General features: G+C 42.5%; 1 protein-coding gene across 1 annotated transcript in view; it reads right to left on the bottom strand.

Moving 5' to 3' along the window:
- Nucleotides 1-17087, bottom strand: part of LPGAT1 (lysophosphatidylglycerol acyltransferase 1) — a 56872-nt gene that overhangs the window by 15783 nt on the left and 24002 nt on the right. Inside the window, exons 2-4 of the mRNA XM_062622709.1 lie at nucleotides 14939-15057; nucleotides 8231-8326; nucleotides 5229-5502 (exon numbers count right to left, since the gene is read on the bottom strand). Of these exons, the coding sequence (XP_062478693.1) occupies nucleotides 5229-5502; nucleotides 8231-8326; nucleotides 14939-15057 (489 nt within the window). The remainder of the gene's footprint in view (nucleotides 1-5228; nucleotides 5503-8230; nucleotides 8327-14938; nucleotides 15058-17087) is intronic.

The following is a 17087-nucleotide window of genomic DNA, read 5'->3' as shown; positions in this document are numbered from 1 at the left end:
ATTTCCTAGGTGATGACTTATTACAGCTATTCCAAACTTCGATGCAGGGCAAGCTACACAGACCAAGCTGGAACATCCAGTGTCACCTTCTGGAAACAGAGCATTGTAAAACCCTGACAGACACATGAAATGAGAACACGAGGTCCCATGAGAGGCTCCAGGCTTGCCAGCATCATGACAGAGTGCTTGTCAAGTCTCTCTTAAGAAGAGCACTAACTACAGAGTCCTTCATCTTAAAAGTAGCAATGTACTAGAGACAAGCCAATATGAAATTAATAGTAAACCCACAGAAGTATTCATTTAGAAATGGATTTCGGAACAAAGCCATTCAATTTATTATTTTCCCAGACGTAAAGGAAGAATAGCTAAAGATAAATAAATTGTCTAAGGGAATATGCAACAAAGATCATTAATTGCAATTAAGAAGTGCCAGATGAATATGGGCACATTATCCTATTTACAGTAAAATGTTTTAAAATCATTTATTAAATATTTAGCTAGCATTTCAAACTGTTCTTTCAGTGGATAATGGTTCAAACTTCATGACGGGAAGGCTCCCACAGTCCTCTTCTGTGCCCATTTCCTACCTTCTGCTTTTGTGCAGCAGAGCTGCTGCATGTACTCCTCAGACCAGCTCCAAACTCAGCTCCAGCCCCTTCTTCCAGGGTAGGGTGGGGAGATAAACCCACCTCTGACAGCCTACCAGGAACCCAGGTTAGGAAGAAAAACTGTAAGTTTCTGAAGGCAAGATCAGCCTCTATAGACTCTCCTTTAGAGTGAGCAGGTCTTAGCACAGCTTCGTCCATGTGCAATTACCAAGACGTGCTCTCAAATCACAGTCACAGGCATATTTTGGCATGCTCTGGTTTAACATAAGCCTTATCTAACCACCCAAGACCCCAGACTGCCAAAAACCACCCCCAAGTCACCAAGGATTTCAGAAAGTTAGCTGTAAAGCAAATCTTGCTGTCTTTTTTTGGGGGGGCTGATACTTAGTTGTGCCCTGCCATGAAGCTCTAACAGAACCTGAGATTGAAAAATAAACAGACATCTGCATACAACACAAGGGGTAGGACCTGAGTACCTCTGAGGACGTTGCTTTCACGCCTAAGTAGACCTTTAAACAAGAATAAACCCTATATTTTTAAATGGAGCACGCTAACAGGAACTCAGAACAGAAAAAACGCTGCATTAGTTACAATATAGAATCCCAGAATGGCTTGGGTTGGAAAGGATCTTAGAGCTCATCCAGTTCCAACCCCTGCCACGGGCAGGGACACCTCACACTCGAGCAGCTTGCTCCAAGCCCCTGTGTCCAACCTGGCCTTGAACACTGCCAGGGATGGGGCAGCCACAGCTTCTCTGGGCACCCTGTGCCAGCGCCTCAGCACCCTCACAGGGAACAGCTTCTGCCTTAGATCTAACCTGAACTTGCCCTCTTTCAGTTTGAACCCATCACCCCCTGTCCTATCGCTGCAGTCCCTGATGAAGAGTCCCTCTCCAGCATCCTTGTAGCCCCCTTCAGACACTGGAAGCTGCTCTGAGGTCTCCACGCAGCTTCTCTTCTCCAGGGTGAACAGCCCCAATGTTCTCAGCCTGTCTCCATACAGGAGGTGCTGCAGCCCCTGAGCATCCTTGTGGCCTCCTCTGGACTGCCTCCAACAGCTCCATGTCCTCCTTATATGCTGTGAATCTCCTCCTAGCGCAAGTGCAGGATTCTGCTGTCTCAGATTATCTCCAAATGCTGCAGTCTGATTCTTTTTCAACAGAACATAAAACATTCAGAAAAGGCCTGCAGGCATCCGTCCTACACAGCTGCATCCAAACCACATAGTAATAATGTATCTTAGTGTGAATGGTACATACTAGCTTTGTAAGTGCTAAGACGAGACTGAACAATGACAACAGTAACTTTCAGGGTTAGACATAGAAAACAAAAATCAAATGGAGTTTATACAGTTTCCTAACTTGTGATTTTTCCTTAAACTCACCAGCAGAGGCAAATCTGCACAACTATCTTCTTGCTTATTTTTGCTCTAGCTGTAGATTCAGTGTTAGTAAGTCGTTTCCTATTTAGTTATGAAGAAACTTACTGTCACAGCATTATCAAGACATTCAGTGCTCTGCCATCCTCTATGGTCCTTTCACAGCAGATACTTGCCTGTCTACAACCACAAATGTACTGTGGTTCAAAGCTTCTCTTTGACCCCTCTATGTCCTCCCTGGGATTACTCTCATTTGAGTTTGCACAGGATTCTTCAAACCCACCAGATCATCAGTGTTTACCACTGAGGAAGAGAGCAAGTTATAAAGAGAGGCTTCAGCAAGAAGCCTCGCATCCAACCAAGCTGCGGATCGAGTCCGGAGAAGGGCAGCGGAGCTGATGCAGGGCCTGGAGCACAAGTGTGATGGGGATCGGCTGAGGGACCTGGGGGGGTTCAGGCTGGAGAAGAGAAGGCTCGGGGGAGACCTGATCGCTCCCTACAACTGCCTGACAGGAGGATGGAGCCAGGAGGGGCTGGGCTCTGCTCCCAGGGAACAAGGGATGGGACAAGAGGAAACGGCCTCAAGCTGCCCCAGGGCAGGTTTAGATGGAGCTGAGGAACAATTCCTGTCCCAGAGGGTGCTCAGGCATTGGAACAGGCTGCCCAGGGCAGGGCTGCAGTCACCGGCCCTGCAAGTGTTCACGCACCGTGGAGATGAGGCCTCAGTGCCATGGGTCAGCTGTGGCCTTGGCAGGGCTGGGGAACGGTTGGACTGGGTGAGCTTAAAGGTCTCTTCCAGCCTGGCTGAGTCCATGATTCTGCAATACTGCCAGACTGCATCCGGAGTGGAAAAGAACGCACCAGCCAGGCACGGACCTAAGGACCACATTTTCCATTTGGAAAAGAAAATATTTACTAGCATTCACTAGTATTCAGGTGTGGTTTCCTGAACACTTACATCACTCCGATAGCAGCCAAAAGACACTGTTGCCTTCCCCTGCATAGCAACGTGTTCTTGTAACTCATCCTTTGTTCTCTATCTGTCCTTGTGTGTTCAACTGGACCACTGACCTTAAAATTAATGTTTTGCCCCAAAGATCAGCTCTCAGACTGAACATCTTACTCATCACCCCAAGATCTCTCCACAACAAATCACAAATCACCTGGAACAAAAGAAGAAGCCCTTATTCCCGGATAACAAAAAAAGCAAGCCTTCCCACATTCCTCGCAACAGTGAATCAAAAAGTCTGGTTTAAATAAAACCAACCAATTATGAAGTCTAGTGTCCAGCTCTGCAGAAGGGAAAACTGAATTTCTCTTAGAATAAGCATCAGAACTGGATGTACTGTGCTGCGGTTGAAAACAGCAAGATAAGATTTCAATATGCTTCTAACCAAGCTCATAGCAACCTCTTATCAGGCAAAAAGTTGCTACATAGTAAAATAAAGCAGACTTAAAAAAACATAACTAGAGCAATATTGATCAAAAATAAGCTCTGGAATGCCTCTATTCAGCAAACAACTCCTCCAAACTCCTTCGAAGTGCCAACTGTTTGGGAGGACTTAAAATACCTCAGCTTCACTATGTATCAAATAATGTATTACTCTTCCCTACCATATAAAGTTTACTTTCACTTCTCTTTCTCATCCCTTTTGTTTTCATACATGCCACTCTGAAAGAATGACAGCTAAACACATGCATTTCTTCCCTGTTTTTGCCCACTCATCTTTCCTGCTGTCTTCTGGATAGGATGGAGAGCGGTGGTTCCATGCATTTCTGAAACAACACTTTCATTCAGCACCCAGTTAGGCCAATCACCGTCAAATACTCACTTCTCTGGAGCCTGACTCATGTCATTCAAAAAGCACCAGGTCTGAGGTTCTGCTAAGCTGATGGCAGAGAGTAGGAAAACATTAAGCTGGTATTTGAGAAGTGCTTTTGGTCCCCTTCCAGCCTGTAACTAATTGAGGAACTTCTTACTTTTCCTACCTTTTTACCTTTGAGACAGGAAGAAATAGAACAGGAACAGGTCAAACTTTTCTCCTTAAGAAAGTTAACTCTTAACAAGGCCTATTCTTTTTCTCTCTTTTAAACCTGAAACCTTCTAAGACAAGGGCTTCCTTCAGCCTTGCTTTTCTGAATGTAGCCTGAAAGGAAATACTCTGATGCATGCCACAGCTTCATTTTCAGCCGATTTAAAAGATTCCCTCCATTCCTGCAAGTGCATCATCTCCATCTGTTTCCTATGTTGACAAGATTATCTGGAAGCAATTTCTGTCTGAGGGTTCCTGCTAACCCTGAAACTTGAACAGAAAAAAAACCAAAGCCTTTTGCATCTGTGGCTTCATTAGTATGAACCTTTGATTCAAACTGCTAAATGACTGTTCATCATTTGGATCTGGAAATCCCAGCACCACCCATCACCAAGAAACCACCTCAACCCCCCAACCACTGTTTCTGTGACAAGTAACAATCCACAATGAGGTTAAGCAAGATTTAACCCTGCACTTGAACATGCCAAGAAGTTAATTATATGAACAGAGAAACTAAAACCACCAAGTGCTGTTACTACAGACATCATTTATATCCCAGCTATACCCTCCCCTTCAGCCCAGGTGTCCCAGAATAATAATGCTGCAGGAATATTCTTATTCCCTCACAACTCTTTTAACAAAGGACAGCCAAAACCATCCTTCAAATTGAGTCATCAGTAACAATTAACTTCAGCAACAAAGTGGACAGCTCCCATAAAAATCTGTAAAGGATAGAAGAACTCAATAGAATATAGTTCAAGAGGAGGAATAAAATGGAGAGTACTGGATGCAAATGAACTTCTGAAGCCAGGAATATGAACCTGGACATAGTTTGCATATTCCAGAAACACTTACTACAGTTCCATACTACCATAAACCAGTGCATACCATCAAGCTTGCTCCAAGGAGCAGCCGACCTTGCTGACTCTGGGTTCTCATTCCAGTATCTGCTTTACCCATCATGTGCCCCAAGGCAAGCATTCACACAGACACACAGTAGACCCTATCAAATTAAAACTATGGGCTTCTTTTTCATCTCAACAGCAAAAAATAAAGCTGGTGGAGCTAAAAGTAAATATGAAAGCACGTACATAAATACAATGGTCCATTATGGATGCACTCTGACACTAAAAGAGACCAGTTCAACACAGTAACTCCAATCTTGGACATTCAATTTGCTTTTTCCCCACAAGAGTGAAGTGGTCTTTACCTCTTATCACAGCACCTCCACCCGCTGGAGTTCCGTTTTCTTGCGGCGCGACAAGTGTTTCCAGGATTACTTGCGTTGCCCCAAGTCTTGGCAGGGTAACATGTTTAAGAAATGGCAAATTGTTTTTCTTGGCAAATGCCTGGCTCGTTTCTCTCCTTTTCCTAAGAAAGCCACCCTCTGGAAATAAAACAATCCATTTCCGATTGCGGCTCCTGTAATACTTTTCTAGATGCTCCTTGAGTAACACAAGCTGCTGGTCACGGTGTGCTCTTCCCTGTAAGGATAAAACATCGCCTAAATGAAATGAATGCTTAAGAGAGATAATATTAGCCAGATAATTATTACATTCCTAAGAGTCCTCTCTTGTCAGAGGTACAAACAAGCCCCTAAGACAACACAAACCAGTGTTCTCCTCAGCGTACCCACTGGTGGCTGAATTAATGCCACTTTGCAGAGAGGCTGAAAAAGCTTTCCTGAAACTGGGGATGAAGCTCCTGATTTGACGAATTCTCTGCAAAAGCGACATCCAGACCGTAACTGGGAACTCCATGTACGAGGAGGATGTGTTTGCAGGATTTCCTAGCTGTTACTGTGTCTCAAGCTGAATTTGCTAAACTGAATTCTGCAAACACAGCCTAGAGGTCAAGCTATGGTTCTGTGGTCTATCTATCATCAGGCATTTCTGCAAGCCAAACAGGATCTTTGCTTCCACTATCCTCTATGCACCTCTCCCCTCGCCTCTAGCTTCTATTAGGATTGCAGGGGCACCACAGACCTCGAGACCAGCCCTGAGTGGGGTTACCAAAGCAGAACCACAGCTTTCACCCAAATCTGTGGTGCTCAAGTGACTTGTTCATTTCTCCTCTCCTATGTATTAGCACAGCTTCTTCAGTTAAGACAGTGAGATGTGCCCTTCATTACCGCAGGAATGCCTCACCCTAGACCACGTTGCACAAGGCTCCATCCAACTTGACCACTGCCAGGGACGCAAGGGAAGGAAAAGGCTCTATCTGATTACATTAAAGAGCAATATAAAAGTCCCTCAGTTAAACCAGTGCTTTCTCACCAGACCACAGGACTTCAGGGTAGCACAGGAGTTAAGGAAACAGCAAACAGTAATCTTTTCACATGCTAGACATTAGAACTCTCCCAAACCTGAACAAACCTAACAAATATGACTGGTGAATAAACTGCAGTTTAGCAAATCCTGTGAGGTTTCAGATGATTCTGCAATACAAAAAAAGCCCAATGGACTAAATGGGAAAAAGGAGTGTTTAAAAGCACCCATGGCTAAAGAAAACCACGGAAGATAAAACACAGTTAACATATTATCCAGAAAGAAGAGAAAGTCAGTCATATAGAAGCAACTCCTTAGTACACCCAACTCCTGAAGACCATGGCTAGTTGATCTCCATCACAGGGCTCAGCCTTCTTTCCTTTAGAGAAAAGAAAAGAGGCAGCAATAGACTGCTGAGAAATTCCTTAGGATGCACTTTGCATCATGGATATGGCAATGTACTGACAGTCTCTGCTTCCAGTAAACTCTTTAATGGGAGAAGAGGAAAAAATGGTCAACTCCTGGTAGGCCTCGGAAGAATCCCTAAAACTGCCACTGGAGCTGCTCATGAAAATGAAGCTAATGTGCATTTCAAACAAATCAGATGCATTGCACCATAATCAAATTAGATTATTTTACAGGAGAAAAAATATTTGCTCATCCAAACATTACTAGGGCCTTTCTATACTTAGTGGTTTTGCTACACCCAATGGCTAACTAACAGCCAGGAAACAATTTATTTCACTTGGTTTATATTTAGACTCATGTTGATCTCATTTTACTTGTGATGCTGTTGCATATCTCAGCCACCTGACAAAAATGAGGAAAAGCCTTAGGTTTTGTAGCTCAGAAATGGTTTGGATTTGGAACTGGAACTGCAAGACCACCTTCAGAAATTACAGTCAACCTGACAGCCACGCGTACCTCAAAAAAGTGTATCTGATGTATTTTAACTACTGAAATAGACATTTTACAGTGTCAAACCCTGTTCCTTTCCATCCTCTCACAGTACACAGTTGTGTTATCTCAACAGACCTTAATCTTACTATCTAATTATTTGCCTGAGGTTTTCTAACCATGCCTCTAGTCTTAGTGAGAAATAGAATTTCAGCTATGTATAGCTGTGATAAAGTATTTCATCATTCCATTCTGAGTCATTTAGCTGCTTTTTTGCTGTAAGGTGAAAATTCATTAATTCTCTCTGGCTGCCCATGCATTTTAAGTCTGGACAAATAAAAATAAGCAGAGGAAAGAAAGGAATATGCTGGATGTTGCAGTTCACAAACTGGCTGCGGGTTCACACTCAGCATTACACACTTCCAGGTTTCTGGTTTTAGAGTGCAGCTGGATCAACAGCTACCAAATAAGAAAAAACCTCCAAATTGTAAGAAATGACCTGAGGTTTTCACTCCTTAACATTTGAGATGCTGAGCTCAATGCACATTCCTTCCTGATGCTCGAAGAATTAACCTTCAAGAACCAATTACTATTTATGCAGGTCCTTCACTGCCTTAAACTGGTCTGCCACCATGTCAGCCTCGAAAGGAATGGTCCTGCCTTTCTTTATCTGACACTTTGACAGTCAGAACAGTGACCTAGCCAGACTTGAAGCAGTCCACAGCTTCAAGGTCACTAAGGAAAGAAGAAAGGTGCCAACAATGGCAGTAAGAAGCAGGGAGACTAAAAGGCCTGCCCATGTACTGTGCTTGCACTCCTCTCATAAAAGCCTCCCATCACGGCTGGATTCCATAAACATTTGTGTCTAGGCATATAATAAAATAAGCTTGGGAAACAAAAGCAGAACAAAGCTCTACCCAAACATACACATTACAGCATAGTTATTTCATCCTGCAAACCATCCAGGAGGTAATGAGAAAGTTCCGTAAGGCCACAGTGTTCCAAACACAAGGATAAATTCAAAGCGCTACTACGTGTTTTCACTTACCTGTCTTATAAAGAAGTCTCCATGGATTAGAGACACGATGCCAAAGTTTGTATACTTAAAAATATGATCCATCAGCCACATCATCTGACGGACAACCTGAAAAGTTACCAAAAGAAGCTTAGTAAATACCAAGTGCAGAGAATTATGCATATGCTGGTCACATTCTTACCACCCTCGCAACAGCAACAAAACTAGCAAATGTATATAAAGTCTTTTATGCCTTTAAGTCTAAAGCAGCAGAGATGCTACACTTCTCCCCCAAGAACAGGATTAAATAGCTGCCTTTTGGCAATATAATACACAGTTCTGCACTATTAGCCACATGCTGAAGTGATTTCTACTCTGCCTTTTCACACAGGTGCTGTAATGCTTCTACTGATGTACCACCACAATTTTAAGCCAGCTGCAAACTAAACCCATCTTCAGTGATCATTAAAGTACACAAAATGATACAGATCTGTATCTGAAACCTCCAACTGGTTTATGTATACCACAAAACCATATTTCCTTATAGTTACTTCTACTTGGGGAATGAGATCACGTTGTTCTCATGCTTCTGACGTGCACACGCTCCACACATGCTCACTCTTTATACAGCAGCATTTAGAGAGGCCTCTGGACAGCCCACATGCCATTATTCATTTCTCTTATGGCAGAGCACCACATACATTCCTGAACACTTCATGAAGTCATGCTCCTTGTCCTGGCCAAGACGCATAACAAGAAGGCAAAAATAGAGGTTGTGCCATCAGATTCACTTTGACCATCATTTCTTACAGGAGAGCAAAGGCATATACCTGATCAGTCCTTTAAGATTTAAAATAGAAGAGTTACTCCAAAAGAGGTAAATAACATAAGGAAAAAGCTTCTTCTCTAACAAAGTCTTTCTCCTGCATAGCTCCTACATGTAGATGTTGAGAGGGGCACAAATTTGCTCTACAGAACTGAAAACCCCATTGTCTCCTACATGCTGTCATACACTAGGTTCGCTGCCTTTACTCTTCCCTATGTTATAAGGCCACACTAAGACTGATTCAAGTTCAGTGAAACTTTAAGTCATGTAACATAGCACTCTTCCATTTTCCACTATCAAAACAGCACATGGAGAACCATGACATTCCTCTGGTAGTCACATGATCATTTCTTTAATCTAAAACAGGCACCTCCTGCTTTGCCTCCAATGATGTATCCTACAGAACTGAAAGATGCCAAAGCAGAAAGAAAGCAGTCTAGGAAGTAAAGATTTCCTCTGGAAAATATAATGTATTAGCTGATCACACCTACAAACACCAAAAGCTTGCACAGTAACTGAAATATTTATAAACCACATCCATCACATTAACAATACTTCTAACAAAACAGTGCAAGAGGGTGGCTTTTCCCTGTTTTCACATCTCCATGTGGAATATGAAGAAGGAAGCAGATCCTGTTTAATGCAGGAATTCTGTTTTGTAAAAGCAGCTCTAGAATTTACAATTGGGGTCTAGAATTGCATGCATCAGTAAGTCTTTCGTCCAAAGAAATCTAATTATCTTTTGGAGTTCTCTGATTACCTATGCTCCCTTTTGACCACAGAAGTTATAAATGAATCCTGGGTTATATATATCTGGAGCAAGAGAACTGTCACATACCCTGTTTCTTTCACTTAACCTTAAACAACTGCAGTTGGATGCTCAAAGTGAAGTTTTTTTTTTTTTACACACCTGCAAGAACACAGCTGCCAAAGAACACTGAGATACCTGATTGCCTTAGACATTTAGCTGATTTCCCAGTGAATTCTGAATTCACATCCTTGCCTAAGACCACATTAAGAACACCTCAACTTCTGTGGTTTTAATACTAGGAACCTTTCTACTTGAAGATCTTGGATAATACAAGAGCACCCATTTCTGGACCCTTCAACATCACTGGAAGGGGAAAAGGAAAGCGTGTCTCAGAAGAGAACAGCTTTCAAAGATATGAAAGGTTTTGCTTTAGAAACAAGCATCCAGTTCTTCCCTGTGACATGCGAGTATGCTCTCTTGCCTGCCAGTGGCGCTTCACTACTAGATACATCCAAGGAAACAAAGACACACAAGGTATTTGTGAGTGAGAGAAGAAAAACTTGTTTCTAGATAGAAGTCCCCACCTGAGACTCTAATACTAGTGAAATGGTTTCCCATAGAGCTATCCCCAGGCCTGGGTTCAATAAAAGAGAGGATCTTAAAGCAAAAATTCCTCTTGCAGAGATTTATATCCTTTCCATTTCAGTAAATTAGAAAGCCTCAGGGAGGAGACAAAAAAAGAAGAGGTGAGCCCAAGGGACAGCAGTTAAAAAAAGCACTGAGATATTATCACTCCTCAAGGCACTAGAGTATCCGAGTTCATGCCTGTGCACCAGCCCATAGATGAGAGGCCGTGTAAGGAACCATATCCTTGGATAAAAACACCACCAAAACTCCTGACAAGGACTCAGCCTGCAGCAGCACACATATGACTGTCAGCGTTCGCCTCATATGTTGGCATTTTGACAGTTAACTGTCAAAATAGCAAACAGAAGTTAAACCAACATAATCTACGTTACTGGAGGAAGTCAGCAGGCTTAATAACGTGCTTCCCCCAAAAGATCTGTGTCTTTTGAGAAGTTGCCATTCTTCTCCAGGATGTTTCAGGGCAGTCCTGGAGGAGGAACTCTTTCCCAGCAGTGTTAATGCTTCTTTCCTCCCATACCACCTTTTACTATATTTTTATTTAGATGCCAGTAGGTGTATCCTGAAAGTTGACCATTGCTCTTCTGAGTCTGAAGCCCATCTCACCATGTTTTAGATGACACAGTTCATCTAAAGGCTGTGCCATCCATAGGCTTCCTTAGGCTTTTTGAGAGCGAATGACGTGACTTTGTCAAAGGTGAGTGTGACATACAAGTTATAACTAAGACAAAACATACAGGCAGTTTGCTGCAAGCGGGCTACAAAGAGGCAAACTCTAGAGCTCAGTGACTACAAACCTGCCTATAAGCCTGGGCGGTGGTTAGAAGTACAAAGAGGAAGTATTTTTAATGTATGAATTAATGAATATATACACAAACTCAAACACATAAAGCTGAAAAGGAAGAACAGGACACATGTATCATCTGCAACCAAAAGGCAAACTAGACTAATGGATATTCATCCTGTTCCACTACCAACAGCAGGACAGATCACACTGCAAGATACTGCTGGTGGCTCTTCTGTTTAGAATCCTCAGGAATGAAACAGTGCTCATGAGATAAGTCTTTATCACTTGCATTTCAAGGGGGTTTAAGCAAAGACATTCAGAAGTGTGTTGAGCACAGATTTGTAGTTGTTTATGGATTGAAAGAAGGTTTGGATCCTGTTGCGGGTACTTTTTGCTTCATCCTTCCTGCTCAAATAAGTTCAGAATGCAGAAAAAGTTTTTACCACTTTTATTACAAAATGTAGGTGCCTCCTATTCACAGACCCACTTTCATTGCACACGTTTCAGAACACAGCAACCTGAATAGACTGACTTTCATCTTTCAAGCACCTCGACCTTAACAAAGAAACCTGCACTCAAACCAGCTGCAAGCTCTACTTTCTTCCTCCTCACTGCACCCTTCCTGGCACTGCTTTCTGCTGTGAATCAGAAAAAACAGCCACATTTATCAGTCCTAATCCAGTCGGAAAGCAGCAATAGCAGCATTTTAACCTACTTCTCTTTCTTAAACACATAACCTTTAATGTTCATGAGACCTCAACTAACGGAGTGTGTTTTAACACTTCCTCTCACAAACTGGGGCAATTTCTTGAACTATATAAAAAGTATAATTAGGTCACTTCTGATTCACCTGAAGCCTTGCTATGTGGCTTGTCTTATGGTAACATGTGTTAGTCAAGCAATATTTAGGGGTGTTGGTTGATGAGAAACTGAACATGAGCTGGCTTCAGTGTGTGCTTGAGCCCAGAAACCACCTGTGTGCTGGGCTGCATCACCAGCAGTGAGACCAGCAGGTTGAGGCAGGTGGTCCTGCCCCTCTGCTCTGCTCTCGTGAGACGCCACTTGCAGCACTGGGTGCAGTGCTGGTGTCTTCAGCATAAGAAGGACATGGAGCTGTTGCAGGCAGTCCAGAGGAGGCCACAAGGATGCTCAGGGGCTGCAGCACCTCCCATATGGAGACAGGCTGAGAACATTGGGGCTGTTCAGCCTGGAGAAGAGAAGCTGCGTGGAGACCTCAGAGCAGCTTCCAGTGTCTGAAGGGGGCTACAAGGATGCTGGAGAGGGACTCTTCATCAGGGTCTGCAGCCATAGGACAAGGGGTGATGGGTTCAAACTGAAATAGGGCAAGTTCAGGTTAGATCTAAGGCAGAAGCTCTTCCCTGTGAGGGTGCTGAGGTGCGGGCACAGGGTGGCCAGAGAAGCTGTGGCTGCCCCATCCGTGGCAGTGTTCAAGGCCAGGCTGGACGGGGCTTGGAGCAACCTGCTCCAGTGGAAGGTGTTACTGTTGTGATTGCTCAGTCTTGTCTTAGCACTTACAAAGCTAGTATGTACCACTCACACAAAGATACACTATTACTATACGGTTTTGATACAGCTGTGTAGGACAGACGCCTGCAGGCCTTTTCTGAATGTTTACATTCTATTGAAAAAGAATCAAGACTGCAGCATTCGGAGGCAATTTGAGACAGCAAAGTCCTGCACTTGTGCTAGGAGGAGATCCACAGCGTGTAAGAAGGACATGGAGCTGTTGGAGCAAGTCCAGAGAGGTCACTCCCTACTGCTTGTCCTATTGCTATGGTCCCTGATGAAGAGTCCCTCTCCAGCATCCTTGTAGGCCCCTTCAGACACTGTAAGGCTGCCATGTTGTTACTAGCAGATGAATATCAAGGTTGTGAAGGACTCCACGTTAAGTTTAAATTGTATTTAAAGAAGACTGCCTAATTTAAGTAGTTGCCTATAGCCTAAAGATTCCTTTTGGACAGGTAGGTTTGTGTTTTTATCCTCTCCAGTGGTTTCACAGTCACTTACAGGCAACCCGCTCTGTTCAGAAATCCGAAGCATGCTATTTAAGAACACCTGATTCAGCAAGTTCTATCAAGGATTAACTATCCTGATCTTTCTCATTATTTTTAGCCACTTGTACTACTCATGCTATGCTTGATGCATGTGTTGAAGCTTTCTTTTTAACTATCTCTTGATCAGCTAAAACCATTAAAGCCATACTAGGCTCTAGGCATGTATATTCAAAAAGCATTGACTGCAATTACTTAAGGGAAAAAAAAAGTGCTTTTAAGGATGATTTGCTTTTCTGAAAGCCTGCAAACCTAACACTTTCCATAGTGAAGATTATTCCTTCCTCTGTTTTTAACATCCTCTACATTCACTGCTCTGTCTTGACCGAAACTTCTTAGCTATGGAGTCAAACAGGGTAAACACAGCGTGGACTTACATATATACTATTATACATACATGAGTCAATGAAGCCCTATGATATTTAAAAACACTTGATATATGCATAGTCAAGACTATGCGCAATAACATAGCCACTGGACTATGCCCTCAGGGTTGTATCTTCATCGTAAGATTGTCCTATGCATAATCTTGATGAAGGGAATTAAAGAGCATTTATTCTGTCATTCTCCTCACTGGGGTATGGTAGAGAATTCATTTAACTTCCTCAATACCCAAAGAAATTCAAGCAATTAAAAGTACTTTTAAACCCAGTTTTCTCTAGGCTACAGGAGGAAGAAAGAAATCTGTCTCTGCTCAATCCTGACGGGTATTTCCATGGTTTCTTTTCTGAACTGGGTTTGTTTGAGTGTTTGGGGTGTTTTGGTTTTGAGAGAAAACTGAAATACCTGATAGAGATTCAATGTACACCCAATCTATATTAATATACCCCAACAGTGCCACAGTTACAGATGCAACAAAAAGCAGTTGTTGTTTTCCTTGTTTCTTCACTGTATGGTCTTGAGAAAGAAGACAACACTAAGACACAGCTGAGGTGCTTTTTCACCTTGCCAGGTATACTGTCCACCCTTTGCAGCCTAATCCTACACACCCCCCTCCTCCTGACCTGCACATAGATTTGCTAGCCTGTTTAGATCCCATATTCCAGTTTTCAGCACTACACTTCCTAGATGGGAATCTTCTGAACAGCAGTGCATGAAACAATTGACATTAGCTGCACTTCTCACAAAAAAAATGCTTAAGGGCTTGTAAAATAAGAGCTCAAGCAATTTTGACCTCAGCTAGCTGGCTTAGTGTGGACATGTTGTCATAAGGAAGTCACCTTCAGTTTCTGAACTCCTATATATGAAAATTCCAATGCACAACTTGCTTCCGACTTTGCGAAAAATTCCATGCTGGAATAAAGTCACAGCCAAGAAGCCAGACTTGTGCTGGTTTGAGCAAAGTTAGCAGAAGCTGCACAAGAGCATGAGGTGAGAAGTCAAGTACATGATTACCTGCCAGGAGATCTGCTTCCCTGCGTTAACGTAAACAGGATGCACACTGACTCAGCTCCTATTTAACGTTCTTTAAAGGCAACCTTTATGGTCTAAAACCTGCTCCAAGGTACTGGCTGTCACATTAAAGCAAATCTGATCAGGGCCTTGAGATTATTAACACCCAAGTCAGTCATCAATACCCCACACACAGATGTGAGCACCCCACACACAAGGTGACAGTTCACGTACACGGAAGCTATCCCACTCCCCAGTCGTAGCCTACCGTGCCTTTATCCTGAAGGCACATCATCAGAGTGCAGACGTCACCTGTTGCTTGATGGTTCACCAGCACCATGGCTTCATCTTCTGATACTGCATTAACATCATCACCCCATTCCACTACTATTGAAAAAAATAACGTAAAAAGGTCAATTTTACAATGACTATAAACGTAACAAAAAACCCCAAAGACCCAGATAATTGTAACAAAGGAAGCTACATGCTACATGTCCATTTAAATTGGCACATAGCGTAAAGATAGGAATATCAGCAAGACCATTTTTCTAAGCAGAGGGTATCCAGCTTAGTTTTAAATTGCATGCACAGAATAAGAACAAAACAAAAGTTCTCTACCAGAACATATGCACAGAGATTGATCTTTTTGTGTCATTACACCATTCTATATTTAGGGTCTCAAAATTACATAAGCTTTTGACCCAGCTTTCAAATTCAACTGTCTCACCTCATTAGATTAAAAAACAAATCACGCTGGCAGAGATGGTTTTTGGTCATTTGTTTTTAACTTAGCAAGTTTGTTTCATTTCTACACTTACTATTAATAAACAACCCCGGTAAAAGCAAACCAAAATTCTGCAGTTGGATCATTGGGTTTAAAATGCTACATTAAACAAACTCAGTAATTCACATCTAAACAAGCTAGCTCTAGGCAAGAAAGTGGCTTCAGAGAATGCTGCTCAAATGACAGAAACTATTAGTCACTCTTCTGTAGAGCTGATAGTCCAGTGGTAAGAATGATGTCAGGAGGAAGCTACAGCTGCTGATCAGCCAACATTTACCCTGACTACCAAGAATTCCTGAGGTATGAAAAAGGAGCTCAAATTGCTGCTTCCATCATCACCAAGTAACTAAACAGAAAAAGAGAGACGACTGCCTCCCAGACAAGAACACAGGATGGAAAACCAGGTTGTAAGCCTGTTGTAAATTGAAGACCAGAATATGTCTAATGCTGCCACTGGGGCAAAAAGACAAGCACATGGAGTCTGGCCCCTCTTCAATAAAAGGGATGGTTACTGCAGTGCAGGGTAACGGAAAAGATGAGCAGAGCAGTCCTGTGAAGTTCAAAAGGAGAGGCAACACACATTGCCCATGCATGTAGGATAGGAAGCTTAAGTGGTTCTCACTCGCTATTATTTCCAACATCAAAGGAAGTATTTCAGCTCCACTGCTGAATCTTCAGCACTGTCATTAACAGATTTCCAGGCAATGAACAACTCTCATCACAGGACAATTAATTACTTTACTACTATTTGTGTCTGAAACAGTGGTTTAACTGATGCAAAAGCAATAGGTAATATACTGAAGACAACACCCTGGAGTCCCTGCACAGCTTCCCTGTCCTCGCAGAAATCCATTTAGCAACAGGCCTTTGAAAACTGTCACTTTATTATGTTAGTATTGAAGTAAGACTTGAACACAAAGTAAATAAATGAAATGCTGTATTTACAAGTAGAATCAGAGATAAGAAGGTAGGAAGGTGCATTCACTCCGTAATGTTCAACTTCCTTTCCCTGGGCAAGCTAAGCACAGATCCTCTCTTTTTCTTAACATGAACTTAGAAGATTCCCCTTTATCCCTCCTCCTCAATTACATGCAAATTCCCTCTAATGTCCTCTCTTAACTCTGTGGAAGCTGGGAAATGCCTGGTTGTGGCAGTCACAGTTCACCATGCACCCTCCTTATCAAGTATTTCACATGCCTGCCTATGGCAGTACCCCACAAAGCAAGAAACTAAGATGAAATAAGAAATGCTTTACAGAGAAATGAGTCATACTGATTCTGAAAGTATTACTTCAGTGTCTTTATTAAGAAGCCAAGATACAATTGTCTTACTGGAGTGTGGCCTTTGGACAGTAATAAAAACCAAGTACTAAATACAATCAGCATCTGCAAAACAAGGTTTCTCACAAGTAGCTCATCATTTCCAAATACAATTCTTTTATTTCTAGATCACCCAGAGAAAAATGGTTTACTTTATTACAGATACTGCCCCGGAACACATAGATTAATGCTACCCATCAGTTCTACTGTAGAGCAGCTTAAAAAGAAACTCTTTTTAGCCTTCAAATATGTTTCACAGATCTAACTTTCTGCAGGATTAAAGCTCACGACTGAAGAATGTCAGCCATAAGTGC

The sequence above is a fragment of the Pezoporus occidentalis genome, unplaced genomic scaffold (genome assembly GCF_034315485.1).
Source record: "Pezoporus occidentalis ecotype Australia unplaced genomic scaffold, CSIRO_AGI_Poc_V1 ctg245, whole genome shotgun sequence".
Classification (NCBI taxonomy): Eukaryota; Metazoa; Chordata; class Aves; order Psittaciformes; family Psittacidae; genus Pezoporus; species Pezoporus occidentalis.
Note: the sequence above shows the minus strand (reverse complement) of the source record. Positions and strands in the feature narration are given on the sequence as shown.